The sequence below is a fragment of the Callionymus lyra genome, chromosome 8 (genome assembly GCF_982586985.1).
Source record: "Callionymus lyra chromosome 8, fCalLyr1.hap1.1, whole genome shotgun sequence".
NCBI classification, from domain to species: domain Eukaryota; kingdom Metazoa; phylum Chordata; class Actinopteri; order Syngnathiformes; family Callionymidae; genus Callionymus; species Callionymus lyra.
The window spans coordinates 5,035,075-5,057,500 of NC_141825.1; the positions used below are offsets into that span (position 1 = coordinate 5,035,075).

Below are 22,426 nucleotides of genomic sequence, written 5' to 3' on the forward strand. Positions count from 1 at the left end.
ACTTCATGTATTGATTTATTTTATTGAGGCAAAATGCAACAACATATTTCGCAGTCATAGTATAGTACTTGTTATTGTAACAGGACAAAGATTACTGCCATCTGACTCAGCTCTTTTTATCCATCTATTTAAAAAAGCAATATGTTTATTAAGGGATATTCAAATTAACGTTCACAAAATAAAAAAAGAAATTAAGGCAAAATTGTAACATCAGCGTAAGATTGTATTTTTAATTTAGAAGTGAAAAAATATATATTGAAATGGGTTTGAATGAATACACTTGTATAAGTCTAAGACAGAAAGAGACGTACATTTACATTTGCTCAGGGGCCACATTTTATAGTGTGGCTGTTGTGAGGGGCCGTCAAGCAAAGTTTTGAGGGGTGAAAGAGAGGAAATCATATGCTATGAATATCTAAAAACATTTTTTCCCAAATTCCTTTTTTCTACGTCCTTAAATTTTTGTGGCGCAATAAATACTAACGAAAAATGACAAAAGCCCAAAAACCCTATAGGCACATTAAGTGACTATTTTTGACCTCATTAGGGCTACATAAAACAGTTAAAGGGCCACATTTGGCCTTAAGAGAAATAAAAACACAGACATTTGTATATAAGAGTTGGGTATGTACGCTTAAATATATCCTATAACCCACATACATGGAGAACAGATGTGACCCAAAAGAAAAAAAGTTAAAAATAATTTATTTAAAAAAAAAAAAAACTTGAATGTGAAAAACAAAGCATATTCCTTTGTGTGTATAAAACGTAGCTTCTAGTAAATAGACAGTTTTGGATTTAAATATGCAACATTTTTTGTTCAAGAGGGAATGGTACAATATGAAATGAAGAAGAGAGAGAAGTCTCATTGATATTGCAAATCATCATTTTTATTATAATTTTCACTGTATTGTTTACTTTATTTTGTTTTTTAATTCAGTTGTATTTTTTTATGTTTTTCCCATCTCATGTTGGGTATACATAGAATTATGTAAGTACATTTACTAATTAATTTGTATTAATTTAACGAATTCCCTATTCGTTAAAACGTTTTGTACAATAAAATGCTATTTGCCAATACGTCAAAAAATAATGACGGAAGTCAGTGTCTACATCTACTCATCAATATTTTATCGCGTACAACACGACTAACTGGTGAGAGTTAAGGAGTTATACTGGTAAAATAAGTTTAAACGCGAGTCCATTTTGAACTGTGGGCGAGCGCCCCTTCTTGGCCAATCAGTGTGCTGCAGCAGTTCGACACCACCCCGCACATGCGCACTGGGCCGCCAACTGCCATTTTGTGGCAGAGCTACTCAGTTAATGCGGGAGAGGATTTAAACAAACTGCGAAGAAGCCTCCTTCTCTCGCCACCTCGCTAACTTTGTAGTCCGGACTCTGCGCTGTCCGCCAAGTTGAACGGGACGAGAAACGCATCCGTGCAGGTAAAGTGCCACTACTTTTCGTCCGGGGGGGGAGTTTGCAGGATCTTTAATCGGCCTCTAGGTGTCACGATGGGGCTCTGGGTGCTCGCTCGGAGAGTGTTTGTCTCCCTCTATCGTTATCACCAAATCCCTCAAAATGGGCTTAAATAGCGCAACATCGAGAGTTTCAGACCGAAACACGCTCACTTCAACGCGCAAATGTGGGAACATTTTCCGCCTTGTGGATGTTTGGATGAGTCATTAGTTTAGGCCGAGGCGTCCATCTTCTTTGTTTCCGTCTTTAGAGCTAAAAGTGGCGGTTTAACTTCCAGCAGGCTAACGCTAGCTCAGCGCCTCCTTCATGTGCGAGTCTGACTTTTAACATCAGCGAAATATAGGCTTTAAATGATCGTTTGTATAAACACGACGTGATTAAATCACTTTATAGTTCGCTACGTTCCTTAAGAGAAACAACAATACCCCAGAACATTGTGAAATAATGACGTTAGCAGCTAGCTAGTTAGCACAGGCCTGTTGTAGGTGCCATTTCGGTCCGCCCTAACAGTTCGGTCCGGGCGCTTCCTACGTGATGACGTCATATGTTGCGACCCCATGTTTAGAAGTCATTTCCGATTAGATTAAACTTCATCTGAAACTTTTTCCACATAAAATCTATTTGGACAGAAGATATGTTTGTCAATGCGATCGTTCACAAAGCATCTGTTCGTTGTGTCACTTCCTGGTCTGACAACACACGTGACGTGTCCGGGATAAATGTAACGAAGCCGCTGATTTGCTGAAACATTTTCCCCTACAATTATTCACTTTTTAACTACACAGTGCCATACAAATCGTCAAGCTACCAAAAATAAATGAATGCTTAAATATTAAAAGATAAAATCTTTAAAGTGTATGAATTACTCGTACGTTTAGACAAGTGGCATGGGACACGATTCATGTGATGGAAGTCACGTGCTTTATTTAGTTAATTTTTATATTTTATATGTGGTACAAAGTGATTTGTAGTCGTTCAGTTGAAGTTTCGTTTACTCGTCAAAAAAAGTTTTCAACATACGTTTGTGGCGTGTGACGTCATGACGTAAGAAGTGCCCGAGCTGAAATGGTAGGGCGGACGGAAATGATACTTATATTTGTAGTTGAATAGAATGATGAGGCTTCTCTAGCTAGCAGACCCCGAGCAACCGTCGACCTGGAGCCCTAAGACCGCCATGCATTTCTGTCGCTTAAAGTTGTCCCGGATTAGAGCAGACCACGTCACCAGAGTCGATGTGGAGACATGACTCTTGATCGAAGCCCGTCCAAGACGCCAGATATATTTTGGCAAAGAGCTCCCTCTATAATGATGCCAGAAGAGTAACACAAATCCTAGCACAGTAATGGAATAAAAGGCAACGTTAAACAAGTAAAATGCTTTTGAGGAAAAACCAAACACTATTTAAAACGATAAACTAAATTGTGAAGTTGCATCCAGTAACCAAAGCCGACTGAAGAATAAGATGCACACGGATCAATACGCACACACTGTTTTAGATGTTATCCCAACCATGTGATTACATTTAAATGGGATAATTTGTGAAACTTGTATTTGAAAAGTAAATATGTAAATACTCTTCGTTGTTGTTGTATTAATGTTTACACATAACAGCAGATTGTGTATTAATTAACTTTGGGCTCTCAAGAGTGCGCATGTGAGAAAAAGCTATGAAGTTCACTGCTATAATAATGTTTAACTCTTGTGTTGTCCATGGGTCAAGGTGACCTGGTAGCCCCAAAACAAATTGTTTTTGTGGTATTCCTTGTTTTTCTCTCGGACAAGGCATATGCTCTGTTGGAGGTCGTTAGCCTTGGCCCAGAGATGACACAAGGACATCTGGTGATCACGTCAGCACTTGTTTACAATAAAAAAAATTCCTCTGACATTTGAGTGCATCTACCTTTAAAAACGCACTTAAAAAGATTCTAGACCCATTACCAATTCGAGATATTCCTACATAAAGAGTCCCTGATTCTTGGGATTCAAGTGCTACGTGGGAGGTAAATGTTGTGCAAGAGCATCCACTGTCATCCAGATGTTAACAAAATCGTTATCAAACAAGGGTTTCTCTTAATGTTTTACTTCAGCTCCTGCCCAACATGGACGGAGGGCCAGTGGATGGTGTTGGGATGGTGGAGGTTCCAGGCAAAGACTTTCAGGATCCCATCGTGGCAGATCTCCTCCAACAAGCCGCCGAGGCCGGGGGTGTTGTAGAAAGACAAGGTATGTCTCACAGTACTCAGCCAAGACACGTTGTACGTCTGTTTTTAATTCATCACGTGACGGTTCAGGTAATGGAGAAGGTATGGAAGCCAGCCGGGGACAGCAGCTGATCGGAGGAACTGGGGTGGAAATGATGGTGATGGACTCACTGGAGCCGACTATCCTGCAGATGAAAACTGAGGTTTGTTCATACATGTGACTCTACTACCTTGAGATGGATGTCAGTGTATACTCAAATCATTACATGTTTTTAAGGTGATGGGAGCTGCAGTTGGTGGTTCAGGTGCAGCCCATCAAGCCACAGTGACGACCGTGGACCAGACTCAGATTATCACACTGCAGGTTTGTTCTCTAAACGATTCGTATGCATGTGTGACATATTATCGCTAATCATCTGCTTCTTGGCTACAGGTTGTGAACATGGAAGAACAGGCAGCACTAGGTCTAGGGGAGCTTCAGTTGGTCCAGGTGCCAGTTTCAGCAAGTGCTGTAGAGGCCCTTCAGCAGGGTACCTATGCAGACACCACTGCTATGACAAAAGATGGAGACCCCGTCATCTGCCACACCCTGCCACTGCCAGAGGGCTTCCAGGTAAAATCCAACGGCATATTTTCTACTCTTTTATTATTGCTCTAACCATTGCTTTTGAATATCAATATGTTTTAATGAAATAAAAATATTGAGATATTCAAGGGTATCATCTTTTTATTACTCTTTAAACACCAAAGTCCAACCGTTTCTTAAGGTGGTCAAGGTGGGTGCCAACGGAGAGGTAGAGACGGTGGAGCACGAGGGGGAGGGCCATCCAGAGGAAGAGTTGGAAGATGAGGACGAAGAAGTCGAGGTGGGGAACCAGATTCTGGAAGAAGAGGAAGAGGAAGCCATGCCGCCACCGGCCGACCCCACGTGGTCTAAAGATCCTGACTACCATCCCCCTATGGGCATGTTGAAGAAAGCTAAAAAGGTTAGAATTTGTCCATCATCTTAAGATTTGTTCACAGTCTGTCTATACTCCTGGCCCTATATCTGGTTCGTTCATACATTTATGTGGCCCGCCAGAAGGCTGGTGCAACGTCAAAGATTAATGTTTATGTTGATATGGTAACGTATAAAGATAAGGGACAAAGGAGGCTTATTCTGATGACGAGTTAAACAGCATTTTCCTTCAATCTCCAAACAGACTTGAGAGATTATTAAGACATATTGAGCCTCAAAGAATGAAAATCTTTCATGCTTTGACTTTAACTACTAAAAGATCTTTGTTCCTTGTGTGATTTGAATTTGACACCTCTGGTGTAAATAAATATAATCTCGGCATCATAAACTATGAAAGTGTTCTTGGTCTTAAAACATGTACAGGGAAAGAAGAGTCGTCTGCGTTATGCTGAAGGAGACAAAGACATGGACGTCAGCGTGTACGACTTTGAGGAGGAGCAGCAGGAGGGGCTTCTCTCCGAGGTCAATGCCGAGAAGGTGGTTGGTAACATGAAACCACCCAAGCCCACCAAGATCAAAAAGAAAGGTGACCATAAAGATCCATCAGGATTCATCATGACTGGTGTTGTTCTTCAAACCCTGACTGTGTTTTTGTGCTCCAGGCGTGAAGAAGACCTTCCAGTGTGAGCTGTGCAGCTACACATGTCCGCGGCGCTCCAACCTGGACCGACACATGAAGAGCCACACGGACGAGAGGCCTCACAAATGTCACTTGTGTGGACGAGCCTTCCGCACCGTCACCTTGTTGAGGAACCATCTCAACACACACACTGGTACACGCGTCGACCCACAGTCTTCTTTACACTGATTAATGTCATTCACACGTTGGTTTTCCTCCTTGGTGTTGTGCAGGGACTCGACCCCACAAGTGCACAGACTGCGACATGGCTTTTGTGACCAGCGGGGAGTTGGTCCGCCATCGGCGCTACAAACACACACATGAAAAACCTTTCAAGTGCTCCATGTGCGACTACGCCAGTGTGGAGGTGAGACCAGTGTATTGGTGGCATCAGAATATTGATTGATTTAATGTTTTAAATGTTTAAAATTTCAATTCCTTTTATTAAAATGTGTCAAATTAAGAAATTTCTACATTGAAAGTTTGAGTTTTTAAAATAATTCAATTATAAAAATTCAAATTATTTCAAAATACTTTTTTTTTTACACATACAGTTTAATATACGAGTTACAATAATTCAACAATTAAAATTCCAAAGCTCAAAATATTTAAATTCATAGCCTTAAAATTCAATATAATGTTGGTATAATAGTGTCACTAGACAATACCCACAGTATACTTGATCAAACTTTCAACCCATTATACCAAATTTTTAGATTTAATCTGAAAGGCTAAGAATTTTTAAATATTTTATAGTAGGGGGAATATTTGCAATAAGAATGTATAAAAACATTATTCATTATGAAAATGTTTTTTCATTTTCTTTCAATATTTAATTATTAAAAAAACAATGAATTCAACCTTAAATATCTATATTAATAATTTTAATTGAAATTTGATCTAATCCTCCTTGTTCTTTCTTCACGTGTGTTGTCCAGGTGAGCAAGCTAAAACGCCACATTCGCTCCCACACTGGTGAGCGTCCGTTCCAGTGCAGCCTGTGCAGCTATGCTAGCAGAGACACCTACAAGCTGAAGAGGCACATGAGGACACACTCGGGTAAGAGAAGTCTTGTCGACTGAATTGAACTGTTTAGATTTTAGTTTTGAAGATTTAACCGTCATGAACTGGTGGATCTTCCTCTTTACATTCGTGTTCACTTTCTCCTCCCCAGGGGAGAAACCGTACGAGTGCTACATATGTCACGCCCGTTTCACCCAGAGTGGAACCATGAAAATGCACATCCTCCAGAAACACACAGAGAATGTTGCCAAATTCCACTGTCCCCACTGCGACACAGTCATCGCACGCAAGAGCGACTTGGGTACGATCGCTGGTCAGACTCTCGACTCAAGACCCCATTTAACTCTCGTTCTCTCGTTCACCCCATTTAACAGGCGTTCATCTCCGCAAGCAGCATTCGTTCATCGAGACGGGAAAGAAGTGTCGTTACTGCGACGCCGTGTTCCACGAGCGCTACGCACTCATCCAGCACCAGAAGTCCCACAAAAATGAGAAGCGTTTCAAGTGCGACATGTGCGACTACTGCTGCCGTCAGGTATGTGGCTCCGTAATGTAACTATGACTACTTATGTTTATGGAAATGTATCAGTGTACAAAAAAATTGTTCAAATTTATTATTTTAGGTACTTAATTTCTTTCTGAATTAGAGTTAGATATTCTAATTACGATAAGAAAAAAAATATAGTTTCTTAATTCTATATTTTTATAAATAAACCAGCAGTGTCCAGGCTATGTGACCTGTGTCACATGATATTTTTTGGGGGGAATTAGAATATCATTCTGTGTGTAATAAAAACGAATTTAATCTTTTAATTAACTTAAAATGAATTAAAATAATTCAGTGCTCAAAATTTAAATTCTCTATGATGTCACAGATTAACTTGCATAGATTTATGATGACAGCCGACTAGTTTCCCGAGTGTCTAACATGCTCTGCTGTTTCACTGAAATCCAGCAGATGGCAGCACATCTGTTTGTGGTCTCAAACAAGATTTCAATTAAAACGTGGTATTTTGGTGCTCACTTAATGTTACTAAAACATTTTTTTTTTTTTGTGCTGAATATAACTGTACTGTGTTCATTTCATTTTTCCTCACATGTTGTATTTGTGATCAAAGCCAGTTTAAATTCACCATTCATTTATTTTTACATGCGTCTCCACTCCAGGAGCGACACATGGTCATGCACCGGAGAACTCACACTGGAGAGAAGCCATTCGCATGCAACCAGTGCGAGAAGACCTTCAGACAGAAGCAGCTCCTGGACATGCATTTCAAACGCTACCACGACCCCAACTTCATTCCAACTGCCTTCGTCTGTCCCAAGTGCAGCAAGACCTTCACCCGGAGAGTAAGTTTTCCGTCTACGGATTCTCCCACGGCAGGTTATTGAAATGCTCATGTTTTGTTTCGCAGAACACCATGCTGCGCCACTGTGAGAACTGCACCGGTGAGGTGGAGGAGTCTGAGAAGGGAAGTCCACCTGCCAAGAAGGGGAGGAGAGGCAGAAAGAGGAAGATGAGGAGCAGAAAATATGACGACGACAGTGGTAAATATCCCACTTCACACTCACACATTTTCTTCAAAATACTTTTTATGAAACTGTGATGATGGTCGGAAGTCTACAAACATACTCGAGACAGCTGAGAAAAAGAGTCTAACTAAGATTAAAATGTTAAAGTCCAGGAGGTATGGAACAAGAAAGGGAACATTAAGGAAATATTTGTGGGAATATGGTGCAGGGAAGAATCATGCAAGGGAACATGGAGAAAAAAGGAATAAGGGAACAATGAGAGAAAGGGAACATGAAGAACACTTTCATCCAGCTATGGAAGAATTTTTTTATTTTTATTTCTCTTCAGCAAACTGTAATGTAGCACCACTGTTGCTGTCAGAACTTGTGCCACTAAGATCACGTGTTTCTTACAAAGCATTTCGTGATTTTCAGAGGATGAAAATGAACACGACGAAGACGAGGAGGACGACGATGAAGATGGCGAGGAGGACGAAGACATTGAAAGAGGGGACGAGTTACTCCTCAACGTAGACGAGGAGATTCAGAACATGGAGCTGGACCAGGCGCCGGACACCGTTCCGGTCCCGGCTCCAGAAGAGACGCCCGTCAAGAGAAAACGTGGTCGACCTCCCAAGAATCCCCCAAAGTCTCCAGTGAAGTCCGTCAGGCCGGCGGAGGAGTTGGCAGATGCGGGTGAGCGGGTCCTACCAGGGTCCAGACCGGACCATGTGTATGAGGTTTTGTGCTGATCCACCTTTCTTGATCCGCAGACACCATCATTCAAGTGGAGGTTCAGGGACCCGACGACGATGATGAGGAGGAGGAAGAAGGGACGAATCTGTCGGCTGGACTAGAGGGGGCGGAGTCAGAGGCGGTTAGCTTGGTCGTGAACGAGGAAACTGCCGCGGACGCTGCCAACGGAGACCTGACCCCAGAGATGATCCTCAGCATGATGGACCGGTAGAGACGGAGCCGGAGAACAGACTCATGGAACTCTCCTCTGATATAACTTCCTGTCCAGACCATCCAAACCTTTGCTGACTCTGAGTCTTAGCCACGACCGCTCCTGGTGACACGAATGTTTCTCCTGACGCTCCGACACTTCAGTGTTCATTAATGATCTGTTACCGCGACTCTCTCTGCTTCTCGTGCACCCCTCCATCTTGTTACCCCTTTATTCACCGACGCCGATCATGTATATAGACGCTGAGGCTCTGGCACCTTCTGGGATGTGTGACCTCACTTCCTGTCCTTTTAATTAAGGCGCATGAGCCGTCAAGTCCCAAACGCACGCCCACAGAGCTGCGTGTTGTTCCCACGAGGCGAGGCTGTCTGGTTTCTCACATGTTTGTACATAAGTGTTTCCGCTGACTCGGCACTTTCTGCCGCAGTCGTCTAGTCGAGCTCATGTCTCCTGGTATTTTACCGATAATGCTTCCTTCTTTTTGTGTCTCTCATAGCATTCCGAAGGGTTTGTCTAGTTCCACGTGAATTCAGTTTGCATGTAAATACACATTATAGCCTGGTTATCGTCGGATGGGTTTTTCAACTGTACGCCGATTTATCTTCTTTTTCCTCTTGTTTTCTACATCGAACCATTTCAACTTCTTTTTTTTTTTTTTTATTCTACAGACAGACTGATAATGGAAGTCACACGTTTTTTTCGAGCTTCCAAAAAACACCACACCTCCGCATCAGAAAATTGTACTTTAAAAAAAAGCATGAATAGTTTTTGACGTGTTTAATAATTCCTCTATTTTTCTATCGATGGGGCCGTCAGCGGCCTCTACTGGAGAGTTTTGAATCGCAAGTCATTGTCTAACTCACGTTACATGTTTGTTTTTTTTTTGTTTTTATCTCCCCACGGATAGAAAAGCCACAGAGGCCACAAAATGTTTGTGCCAAGAAGTCGAATGTTCTGTAGCTGCATGGTGCATCATTCGTTTGTGTTTCCTGAAAAGCAAATGGATTCAAAAAATACTTTTTTAATGACACACAAAGAGATGCTCTTGTAATGAACAAATCACTGTACAGATGATGATAAATAAATGTCTGATAGGAGGGCTGGAGTTTGTCTGTAATGTCCAACACTGTGTGACGAGAATCCAATAAAAATGCAGTGTTTATAACCAAAGAAGACTGAACATTGAGGCCGGATTGTTCAGGCATCGATGGCAAAATATTGAAGGAAAATTTATAATTCATGACACTTAAGTTGTTTCAGGATAAGAAACTGAGCTTATCTCGAGATGTAAGTTTGATGTTTAAATTAAAGTTTAAATGTCTATAAAACTTGGCGTAACCACTGAAATGTTTTTGGGCAGAAGCAGGTTTTCCCATTTTAAATTAATGGAATAAAGTAAATGATTCAAGGTTATTTTTAACTTGTTTTCATGGTTGACATGTGTTTTGACGAAATGACCAAAACGAACAGTAATAGTTATGATGCCCAAGAGCATGTAAACCAGGTTTTTTTTAATGATTTTATTTGACCACAAAGAAATCTGTATATATTAGTGAGTTATATTTTCAAACTATTCATTTCAAGTTATAGGCATGAAATAGTTATTCTTTCTGTTAATTTACAAAAAATCACCTCCAGCTTTGTGCATGAATACATCTTCAAACAGAACAGTTTAACTATATATTTTATTATTATACATCTTATATTGAAAATATAAAGAATATAAATCTTGTATTGAATATAAATGACACAATTCCATATCATTTCTGTAGTCTTGGCGCAAAATACAAATCGTAACAATTATTTAAAAACGAAAATCTAACTAATAATAAATGTACCATCACTTGAATGAGAAAGTTCTTCGGGAAATGTAGTTAAGTAGAAGCTCTTATTTTGAAAGGCTTTAATTTCCTTTTTTTTAATGCGGACGATTCCGGTCTTGAGAACAGGTTATCTTAATATCTTAAAATATATAAATTAAGTTTCGTCTAAAAATTAATATATAGCAAACGGGTGACTTATTTCGTTAATATTTCATACTGTTTTACTCGTTTCTTGTCCTTAAAAAGATGTAAAAGTTTATATAAAGATAAACTATATTTGCACCTGTTCATGAGCTAACGGCTAAATCTTGCTGTGTCACTCTTTTGATTTAGTAGATAAACCGTTAAATATGTATTTATGACTTGAGTTAATGAAAAATATAGTAATGTTTGTACAGTATTATAGTATTTTGTCATTGCTTACGGAAGCAATCTTCGTTTTTTATATGATTTAATTTACAGATTTTCTTGTTGTTTAAGAACAACATGCTAGCTGAACAAGCTAATAGTGTCTCTTACATTAATGTATTTAAGAAAGCCGTACTGTTATTATGTGAATGAATGGGTGAACAAACAGACGTATAGATGGAGACAAGTGTTTGTAACTAATTGGAGCATGTTGTGTTTACTTTCACTCCAGTGAAGACTTCCTCCTCGGAGCTCATTGGATCATTTCATCCGACGACTGAGCCCCTAAATATGTGCCACAAAACAAGGTGGTTTTACTCAACCGTTAGGCCATCATTTGCATTTGAAATGACTGCATTATGTTCCACTTCCTCTCTGTTTTTGTCTCCCCCTCCACCAACCCCAAACAGCCCCTTGTGTGAGACGGCAGCAGCTGAGTTTGGCCCACATATATGTTCCTCCCTGTCTTCCATCACACCGACTGATGGGAGCAGGAATAGGAGGAGGAAGAACTGGCCACCCCCAGTAACCAACAGCAACCCCCTTTTTTCTGCTTTGGCCTCAAACCCATCCCCTTCCCCCACCCCCGACACCCCCCCGGGACAGAGGAGGAGGAGGCGGAGGGAGGGAGGGGGAGGTGGTTGCAGTGGTGGATGCTGCAGCGGCGGAGATCAGGAGCGAGAGAAGCATCGTTCATCGTCTCCTTCTGTCCGTTTTCAGAGGAGGTCGGCGCCCGACCAGGTTCCAGCCCCGGAACGTTAGCCGCCTTTCCCCGCCGGCTGTGTCCGCAGCCCAGGCTCTGGAGACCCCGCCGTTCTCATGGAGCCTCTACCCTCCCAGGGACAGACACTCCGGCACTTTACCGCCTCACGACCACGACCGCGGCGAACACACACACAGCCTCCCTCCTCCAGAACCCAGGTAATAACACACACACACTGACACACACACAGCCTCCATCCTCAGGACACTAGCGACAACACACTCACTGAGAGTGTTTTTTTTTCATTCAGGAGTGTAGCAGCTGATTCTGCATCCATTTTAGAGACAAACAAGCTCAGAAAAACTGAGAAATTTTTCTTTCTATCCATCCATCTATTTATCCATCGTTCTAAAACAAGGATGTGAAATATGTGCGAATATTTTGGGAGTGGTGTTTGTTGGGTTGTTTTTTATCCGTCTCTTGTGATCTCCTGGGAAAGCTAACTCAATTATTCATGCTTTCACATTAATGGGGGTCCTTCTTCTTCTTCTCCTTCCTCTCCTTCTCCTTCTTCTACTTCTTCTCCTTCTTCTACTCCTACATCGTCGTCACTCCGTTGAGTTTCTGATTTGTGTTCCACATCACAGTAGTCAACACCTGACAAATCACTGACCTCTGATGTTTGGAAATATTTGTGGCGAGGAGTGGGATTAGCACCTCTAAATCTGAGGCCACTGTTGTCTCAAGTGTGAGACTAACTCACTCACTCAGCAAGAGACGCCTCGTTGTTATGAAGAGGGGAAAAAAAGCAAACGATACGAAATAACATTATTAGAGGTTTGATTTTCTTTCACATCCTCATCATGAAGAGGAACATTAATAGTTTCTGATCTTTCAAAGGCTTACATGGTTGTTAAAATCCTCCGACAAAGTCCTTCAAGTCAAATAACGTGCTATCTTAACGACTTTCTATTCATCAGATGACTTTAGTGCCACATTTTAAAGTCATATGCTAATGTTTAGCATCTTTGTTCAGTGTTGTCAGGTTGTTACTCGCGAATATTTGGAGTTTGATTCTTATCACCAAAGTATGGGTGTAAAGAAAACACTTTTTTATTTATGATACGTGTCTGTTGTGATTGACGTGAAATTGACGCTAATGTGAATGTAAAGAGAATCATGTTCAGTTTCAAGACAAGGGGGTGTTTATCGACGTCAACTAGCGCCGCAAACTTGGGATTAAATTCAAGATAATGGCAGGAAACACTTGTGGGATTTATATGTTTATAATGGAAATGATGGCAGTAACAGAAGAAATCGACTTGTTAATAACTTTCAGCTCTTATTTCTGCTTCTGACAGCTTGATTAAAGCATAAAACACTTTCTATTGATCAATGTACTATACATTCAACAGCATTAAACAGTGAAGTAATCGGTCGTTAAACTGGCGTGAATTAAACTTAAATTACTTCAACGCTAACAAGTGTTCCATAAATCTACCTTCTAGTCATAAATTAGTTTAACATTAAATAGTTTTACTACTTCTTCTGAGCGTCACGTGAGCCAAACTATTAACTTAAATTAACATTTCTTAATGAGAGTTAACTTCTCCACATCTGAGACCATGGTTCTCAGTCTTAACAGGATCTTGTTCTGTAGTATCTTGTGAAGGAAGTCACATGACAATAATGAAATGACCTTCACTACGTTTAACTCTATTACACCCTCGCGTGTACTTAACAGATTCAGGAGGACAACTGGAGTAAAAATGTGTTTTTCAAGTATCTAATATGAAGACAGGTTGGTTCAGTTGAGCTAAAAACAAAGCTGCTAGTAACTATGGCGAGATGATCTCCCCTGACATGTAAGAAAAACTTGTTTTGTTGAAGCTCTCAAGCATTATTTGTGTGTGCTTTTGTGTTTCCGAGTGTGTGTGTGTGTGTGTTTGTTGGCATGTGCTAAACACTGACAGGTGGCTACAACAGAGGGGAAGCAAAATGAAAGAGCTGGATACTAATAAACTCTAAAAATCTCTTCTACAGACAGTTGATCTTAAGACAGTCTTTAAAATATTTATTATTATTACAATTATTATTATTATTGATTAAAAAATTAAAGGTGTTTTTCTTACATTCATCCAAAGTATCTTCAAAAGACAGTCGACAGGCTGAATACAATTAAAATAAAACACTTTTGAACTACAAACATGTTTTAAAATATAGAAATTGATGTTGCTTTGATTTTTGTATTACAATTTCTGTTAAAGATTAAAACATTCATCAAACTTCGTATTAGCTTTTTTGATTTTAGATCCGAACTCATGCATCTCATCATGTTCACTTAATTTGGGGGTCACCGGGTATAAAGTCTCGTCGTGTCTAAAGTAGCATTATTTGGTTTAAAGCATGTGATTCAGGAGGAAACGCGTCTTCCTGCATTTTGTCTGCACATCACTGGTCAAATGTTAATGTTCTGTAAATGTTCATTTTTTAAGATTTATGACCCAATCAGAAAAGGTGAATGGATGGATCGATGGGTCCATCTTAAGCATATATAAATAATGTATTTTAAAATCTCAACCCAAATATAGGGAGTGAGCAACCTTTAAGAACTTTTATACAGATCTGTTTGAGTATGTTGTAGGAATATACACTTAAACATTGCATTATCTTTTCAGTATATCGTATCAATATTTAACAGCAATGTATCAATTAAAAAAGTAGCAGCAGTCGTTACGTCCTCCACAGTTAAATAAACAATAAAATCCTGCGATATCCCGACTTGACTGAGGACGAGAGGATACAGTGACTCCAGCAGCTTTTAAAGCTGATGTTTGGACATACTTTGGTTTGAAAACAAATGAAAGCACTTACGACTTCGTCAAGAGTCATGTGGTCTGTAAATTCTGCAACACCAGAGTCAAGTACTCGACAATACTACTGCTATATACTCTTGACAATACACACTCCAAGTATGTCGATCACACCTGTACATGAAGTGACAGACCTGCCTCTGTCGAGCAGGGGACTATGAGACGACGCAGGAGAATTCATCAACAGTGTTGAATAGTTTCATAGCCGTCGTCAAGAAGGACGGTCGGGTTGAACGTGACTCATCAGATGGGGGGGCAGTTGTTGACGCCGCTGTCTGTTCATGTTGATGTCTAACGTGGTGGAAGAAACCTGATGCTGTTTCTCACGTGCTGCAAAACTCTGTAAACAGAAGGTCTGAACGTTCCTGCGACAATATCAGGATAAAGGAGGAACGTAAAGATCAGAATTTGTTATCGGATCATAACATGAATTTTTGTCTTGACCTGGCTCTGCTGATGTGGCTCGTCTCTTTCTCTATCAGACGGCGATTACTCAGCAGAAATGTGGAGCGAGATCGAGTTGCACTTAGATTTGTCCGCATCTTTGAGTAGAGACTTGTTCAGTCCACAGCTGCCCATCACCCTGATTCAAAACCCGAACGCTAATGGATCGTTAAGAGCATCGTAGATCCCTGTTTAGCTCTTAACCCTTTCAGTAGCTCAGGAACATACAGGATTTGTTTCTACGGACGTTTGGAAGTATGTACGTGGCATCGCAATATTGAGGGTTGAATTTAACATATCATCGAAGCATTGAATTTAGTTTTCAAGCTTTTATATTCTTTTAATAATTTAATTAAATCACTTCTATATTATTTTTTTTTTTATATTTTCAAAATTAAATAATTATTTGTACTCACAAAGTTGTATCCTTTTTCATTTTAAGTTTTTTATCCTCTTTAAATTTTCAATATTTGATGTTTTTCAACCATGATTTTCTATTTTAATGGAAGAAAGAAAAAAACAACAACTTTAGAATTAAACATTTAACTCTACACAGACATGAATAATCAAGGTCAGATGATGAAGTATTTGACATATTTATAATAGTCAACTTTCACTGCTGGACTTTGATGATGGACTTGTTGACAAGTCAGTGTCAGGTGTTTGTAGCTGCTGTGGTCGGACTTGAGTCATTCCTGAACTGAAACTAAACTGATTTATTTATGATGGTTTTGCCTCAAACATGTGAACTTTCACTCTCACTTTCTAACTCCAGAAACACTCGACAACTCACTCCCTCTCATCACCACAGTTTTGTGGGTTCAGTGGATTTTTACCATCGTTACACACATGACATTTCTTTCATTTGTAGTTATAGTAGCGTCACCAAAAACAAATATAACCTTTGAAATTATTGAAAACAATTATAAAAAAACAACATTATTAATGCCTAAAAAATGAAACCAATATTGCAATTAGAAAATGTTCCAACCTTTTTATTGAATGTTCCATTCAATATTCTGATGGCAGTGATATACTTCCATATGAAATACTTCCATCCTTCTCGGTTGAACTGATGCAGGTGAATCTGGTCCATGTTTCCGTCAGACCTGATGAGGAGCCGTGAGTTCTACCCTCATTATCAAGCTTCCGTCTCTAAAAGGGAAGCTTGATTAAAGTGTCGGGCTCATGGGTCACATGCCCAGAGATGATGAAGTCGTGCATCTCTACAGTCATCGGTCACTTTCGACAAACTAAGACTAATGTGTGTGTGTGCAGGACGCGGCCTTGAGGAGCGTGGACGAGACCACAGATGGGATGGGCAGAGTGGACGAAGGAGTAGAAGAGTTTTTCACCAAGAGAATCATCCCGGACTATTCGCTGTGAGTCGCAAACACACACACACACACAAACACACACTCACAGTCGTGGTGACAGGATACTTGACCTTGAATACCAAATGACTGATGGGCAGACAACAGCTGCGACGGTCACCGTGGCAACACAGATAATTGACCCTGATCAGACCACAACTCGACACATCCCCCTGTTTGCACATTGTATTGATTTCCTGATTGAGAATCCCTTTGGAAACACGTCTAGATGTTCTTCAAGATTGTCGAAGGAACATTTACTAAGGGACACGTTATAATCATAGTGTATGAAGTGATGACGTGTCTGAAGTGAAACATATGAGTCACACAAATTCTATTTCTGTTGACCTATTTTTCACATGTATTCAAGGCTTTGGGTTCAAATCCTCTCAGTGTTATTGTTAGAAAATATATTCAAACTTATAGTCCAAATAAACGAAAAGCCACTTTCTAGTATTCACTTTTCCAGGCAGGTAGTCAGTATCACCTGGCTCCTCTTGAACTTGTTCTAGTCTGAGTCTGTCTCGGATTACTGAGCTTCAATCCGTAACCCCGGACTGCTTTATTATTTACACCAGAGGACTCAGACCAAAAACAACCCTAAGCCAATGTTGATGTGATTGTGAGGCAGGAAACACGTGAGGGAATAAAAAATGGCCACCAGTGAAGTTGCAAAATAAAACAAACATTTGAGGAGATTAAATTTCATTCTTTCCTTTCATTCCCAAGAAGACAAACATGTGTTTCCCTTTTGTTGTAGTTTTATTTTAGATGTGTTGATGGTATTTGAAGTGCATGATGAATGTTTCTGTCCAGTTGAACCACCTTCAGACACACCTGAGTTGTCCTGACACTTAATCGTGATCAAAGACTTGAGACTTCAACCTTGTTTAAGACGTTACATTTTACCTATGACTTAAATTTTTTTTACTACTTTTTGCTTTTAAGCATCTTCTCAACAACACGAGATTGTTCAATTCAACCGTTTAGACAAAAATGAAGCAAATTGAAAGTTTATTAAAGCTGCTGCTGAAATGAAACCACAGCTGAGGTAGTTAATTAAAGTGGAGGCTTCATTAAGTTCTGAGCAAATATCCAGAGAATAATTTGAGTAAATGTCCAAAAATGACATTTTAATTTTGCACATAATGGCTCCGATGAAGATAACAAACAGAAATGTTTCTGTTTTTCTAGTTCCCTAAATTAAAGTTTCTTTACGGAGATGTTACATGTGACGTATAGATCAGTTTTTCTCAAAGATGGATAAATGTCAACAAAGGAAAACAAAAAAGTTAATTGATTGATTGACAGCTTTATTCTTCCCTCATTTAAGTTGTCACAGCAGTTCTCAAAAACAGTTTAGCCGTACAAATACATCATATGAAGACATACAATACACATGTGAAAATTAATATAAAAACTAGAATAATAATACAAATTAAGAACAATAATAAAGAAAATAATTATAAATGAATTAATACATAAACATACATTAATACACCTACAAAAATAAAGTTTTACACAAGTTATAAACATGATGCAAAAGGTTGTCATTTACTTTAATTTTTATTACTATTTCTGGAGTAAATGTGTACAACAGAAAAGTGAAGAATGATAATGAATTTTGCTGAGATAGTTACATTTTCTGTTATACTGTAAATAAGTTGATATTCTGTTTTTAATGAGCATTAATCTGGTGTCATTATTATTATTTACACTGTTTATTGTGTGTTTATGATACATAGACGACAGCTTTACACCCTTAAAAATAAAGATGCTTTAAAAATAAAAACTTGACAAGAACAAAACAGCAAAATATTTGCTTTTTTTATTGTCATTGATTCAATAGAGCTGCCATAGATCTCTCTTTTCATATGAAGTAAGGATTCTCTCCTCTCATAAACAAATGCACACGTCACGATGGAGGTTCCGAGAGACTGCAGTTACAAGGTTCTGACAAAAATGGGAGCCAGACATAATTTTCAACTGTATGCTGCGAGATGAATTGTTTGTCAGAAAAACCTTTTTTATTAATCATAATAATTCCAGAAGATTCAAATTATATAAATAATGAATAACAATGAATATGTCCCTCGTTTATTGAGGGCTCAACTGTTTGAATTAATAATATTTATTAGAATTTATAGGCTCGACATTACATCTCAGGTGTCATCCCTCTAAAAAAAAGTCAGTATCGGTCACCTGAACGGCTCCTGTAATGCTTTGCCGCCCAGCCAACCAATCAGAGGCGTCGACCACTTTTGACGTAGAATTTCAACACAGTAGTGTAGCGACCGACCACTACATAGAGCGGTGTGTGTAAAGGCATCATGGGAGGTCAGTACCAGAGCGTGGTATGTTAGCGGGACAACTCTGACTCTGCATGTGTTATAGTCGATGCATGTCTTCTCTCCCTGTGACCGCAGCATGTGTCGACGCATGTGTAGCAATAGTCGTAGTACTGAGTGTCTCTTCTTGTCTGTTGCTCTTTCTGCTGTCTCTGCTGCAGAAAAGGCCAATGGGAGGAGTCAATCCCTGCCCAAGCCCCTCCCCCAGAGCCCAGCCTCTCCCCCTCTGCCTCCACCCCCCCCTCCTCGTCGTCTGACAACATCACATCCTCCACCACCGTCACCCCCCTCGACTCATCACTCACATGCCCCGACGTTCCTCCCTCACCCACCCCCGCCTCTCCCCCCACCTCCCCCTCCGTCACGTCACCCTCGTCCGCCGCACCCCCGTCCAAAAACATCAAGAAAAAGTTTGGGGATTTCTTTGCCTTCAAGCGTCCTCGGGCGGGCCGAGCCGCCAAGGCAGGAGGGGCCGAGGGGGGAGGAGAGGCGGGGAAGGTCAAAAGGACCTCCATCGCGGACCTCATCCGTCCCCTCCGCGACGCCAAAGACAGGGACAGGGCGCGAGACAGACAGAGAGACGCTAACCTTTCTCATGATGCCGCCACCACAGAAGGAACCGCTGCCTCCAGCCCACATCTGGACGAAGATGCGAGGGAAGCAGCGGACCCTGACGCCCCGTCAGGCCCCGCGGCAGCCCCCCCTGAGACCGCCCCCTCCCGCCCCACTATCGCCACCACCACCCCCGACCTCACCCGCGCCACGCTCTCAGACTCGCCAAACGAGGCCGTGACCCTTCCTCCTTTCTCACCCGAGGGTGCTCGGACGCCCGGGGTCACCTCTCCTGGCGCCGAGCAGCAGAGGCCAGCGACGGTAGAAGGAAGCGTGGAGAGGAGGGTGAAGAAGACCTTCAGAGAGGGGAAGAGCCAGAGTCTCATTCTGCTGTCAGGACTGGAGCCGGAGGACAACAGTAAGGTCAGGAAACTCAACCCCCGGCAGATATACACGCATGTGTTTAATTCACGATACTGTATCGAATTCCACAGCATATCTATGGATGGATGGATGGATGGATGGATGGATGGATGGATGGATGGATGGATGGTTTCAAGGCCTTACACAGCAACTACCAATAGATCAACTACATCGTCTGACTTTGATTACTCGTGTCTGTCTAAGCTTCTTCAACTTATAAAATACATGTTTTAAACCTTTATAACAAATATAACAAGAGTCTCTAAACGTCTCCTGCAGAAGTCTGTGTCCGACGGGACGTCCAGCTTCGAGCACAGGCTGCAGGTGATGCTGCACAGAATGGGCGTCACTAAAAGTCCACCTGCAGACTCCAAGCACAAGCAGGTGACCCGACTCTCACGTGAAGGTTTAGTTCCTCCTGTTGAGTCAGCAGTTGATGAACACAAACGCACACACACCCCCACACACACACACACACACAGGCTAATGTGTTGTCATGACTCAGCAGTTTGTCTCCCGACTTTGAATATGATCAATAACGTTTCATTGTCTTTTTAGAATAAAGATGAAGAGCTGAGGAAAGCCAACTCTGAGGGTAACACACACACACACCTACACACACACACACATATACTCCTACACACACATATATATATACACCTGCACACACATATATATATATACACTTACTCACACACACCTATACACATACACACATATACATATACACTTACACACACACCTATACATTTACACACACATACATATACACTTACACCCACACCTATACACTTACACACACTCACACACCTATACACTTACACACACACACCTATACACTTACACACACATCTATACACTTACACACACTCACCTTCACACACATACCTATACACTAGCACACACTCACCTTCACACACATACCTATACACTAACACACACACATCTATACACTACCATACAGACAGTCACACACACACCTATACCCACACAAAAATACACAAACACCCATATATACTGTATATACCCACACATACACACACACATACAGACATACAGACATCCATACACCTATACACATACACATACACACACAGACACACACACAAATAACCACTCTCAAAAATACACACACATATACACACACACTAATACATACACATACACATATAAACACATAGACACAAACACACATACACACATAAACAAACAGACACAGGCACACATACAAACAAACCCACACATGCATGTACACAAACACTAACACACACAGACACAATTACACAAAATATCTGTAATTACTCTCTGGATATACACAATCACACACGCAGACTCACACCTGATGTGTCATGAACCCCAGATTGATGTGCTGTTTGTGAACCTCAGGTGCTATTCTGGAGAAACCAGGTCCCCCAGTGAAGCCCAGAACCATGTCCACCTCATCAGGTGTGTTGTTGTTGTTGTTGTTGTTGTACACAAACATGGAGTCCTCCAGGCAGCTTTTATATACGTGGTATCATCAGAGTCCACTAGAGGGCGCCCTGATGCAGAGAATGACATGTTGACTTCATTTATTGATCAGCTTAGTATCCTAGTGCACAACTGGAAGTTACCATAGCAGACTTAACATTTTTACATGAACTTTACGACGACATTAAAAGTCGCTTATTCTAATAAATAAATAAAAAAGTTAAAGCGACCCGAGTACCGAAGATTCAATGTTTATTGAATTTTTCCAGCATTAAATGTTATTGAATCATTAATTTGTCTTAAAATGAAAAAATCCAACAATTGTTTTTGTACACATCCAATAATTAAAAAATAAATGCTATGAATTGAATTTGTTTTTAATTGTGGCCTTTCAAATTCAATATATAAATTCACAATCGTTACAATCGTGCGTCAACACATTATCAAAGGATGACAGAGCTACTAAGTTAATATTTCGGCCAATCATACAACGCCCAGACGGTCACGTGACGATGTAGAATGTGCGTCAATTGATCATGATGGTTTCCAAAGCAACAGTAACCAATTATTTTTTTACTGCTTGATGTGGATTTAAAAGTTAGAGCCAGTGGCTCAGTGATCGATTGTATTAGTCTGGTATGATTATGCATTTTTATATCTCATTTAAAAGTCTATGTTTTTAAAAATATTGAATTTAGAAAGTCTTTTTTTTATTTATTGTAATTAGAATATCAAACACTTTGTGTAAAATAAATGTATTGATTTTTTATTAATGAAAAACTCAATTTTTACCTGAAAATATACTATTATTCATTCAAATTATAATTAAAAAAAAGAACACACATTCACACACACAAACACGGACACACACATACAGACACACACACACAAATACATACAAAACAAAAACATTTCAATATAACAAAAATCAACAGTAGTGTTTAATTCAACTTTGAATTAACACTGATATACTTTGATCAGACTCTAGAAGTGAAATATGTTTCCATGAAAGTTGCTTCACCAGCTTCATGACCGTCTGACGTGACCTTCCTCGTGACCTTCCTCCCCTTCCTCTTCCAGCCGACCCAAGACATCCTGTGAAGGTCCTAGAACACATCTGCCCGGATTTCCACTCTCACCCTAAACCCTCCGATCGCCCGTCCGGTCCTCTTCCTCCCAAACCTGCTGTG

At 40.4% G+C, this 22,426-nt stretch overlaps 2 protein-coding genes across 3 annotated transcripts in view; both read left to right on the top strand.

Annotated features, from left to right (window-relative positions):
* Positions 1 to 1,278: 1,278 nt before the first annotated feature.
* Positions 1,279 to 9,916, top strand: ctcf (CCCTC-binding factor (zinc finger protein)). The gene is made up of 16 exons (XM_087797483.1): positions 1,279 to 1,445; positions 3,567 to 3,702; positions 3,771 to 3,883; positions 3,958 to 4,044; positions 4,114 to 4,293; positions 4,448 to 4,666; positions 5,062 to 5,224; positions 5,301 to 5,471; positions 5,551 to 5,684; positions 6,256 to 6,376; positions 6,492 to 6,641; positions 6,715 to 6,875; positions 7,508 to 7,690; positions 7,756 to 7,888; positions 8,288 to 8,548; positions 8,626 to 9,916. Exons 2-16 carry the CDS (start codon positions 3,579 to 3,581, stop codon positions 8,817 to 8,819), a joined length of 2,394 nt encoding a protein of 797 aa, XP_087653609.1. The 5' UTR covers positions 1,279 to 1,445; positions 3,567 to 3,578; the 3' UTR covers positions 8,820 to 9,916.
* A 1,365-nt stretch (positions 9,917 to 11,281) lies between these two features.
* LOC148073435 (uncharacterized) overlaps positions 11,282 to 22,426 on the top strand; it is an 18,354-nt gene continuing 7,209 nt past the window's right edge. The window contains exons 1-8 of one of the 2 annotated variants that reach the window (XM_087798302.1): positions 11,282 to 11,358; positions 11,771 to 11,971; positions 16,349 to 16,452; positions 18,953 to 19,766; positions 20,046 to 20,150; positions 20,325 to 20,361; positions 21,153 to 21,212; positions 22,317 to 22,426. The exon at positions 22,317 to 22,426 is cut by the window's right edge and continues 259 nt beyond it. In XM_087798302.1, the coding sequence (XP_087654428.1) occupies positions 11,870 to 11,971; positions 16,349 to 16,452; positions 18,953 to 19,766; positions 20,046 to 20,150; positions 20,325 to 20,361; positions 21,153 to 21,212; positions 22,317 to 22,426 (1,332 nt within the window). In that variant the 5' untranslated portion in view covers positions 11,282 to 11,358; positions 11,771 to 11,869. Of the gene's footprint in view, positions 11,359 to 11,526; positions 11,972 to 16,348; positions 16,453 to 18,952; positions 19,767 to 20,045; positions 20,151 to 20,324; positions 20,362 to 21,152; positions 21,213 to 22,316 lie in introns of those variants that run through there. The other variant, XM_087798301.1, reaches the window with a different exon arrangement.

Coding starts and splice junctions, on each gene's coding strand:
- ctcf (XM_087797483.1), top strand. CDS start 3,579: ATGGACGGAGGGCCAGTGGATGGTGTTGGGATGGTGGAGGTTCCAGGC. Junction 3,703..3,770: donor GGGTGTTGTAGAAAGACAAG/GTATGTCTCACA, acceptor GTGACGGTTCAG/GTAATGGAGAAGGTATGGAA. Junction 6,642..6,714: donor CGCACGCAAGAGCGACTTGG/GTACGATCGCTG, acceptor CCCATTTAACAG/GCGTTCATCTCCGCAAGCAG.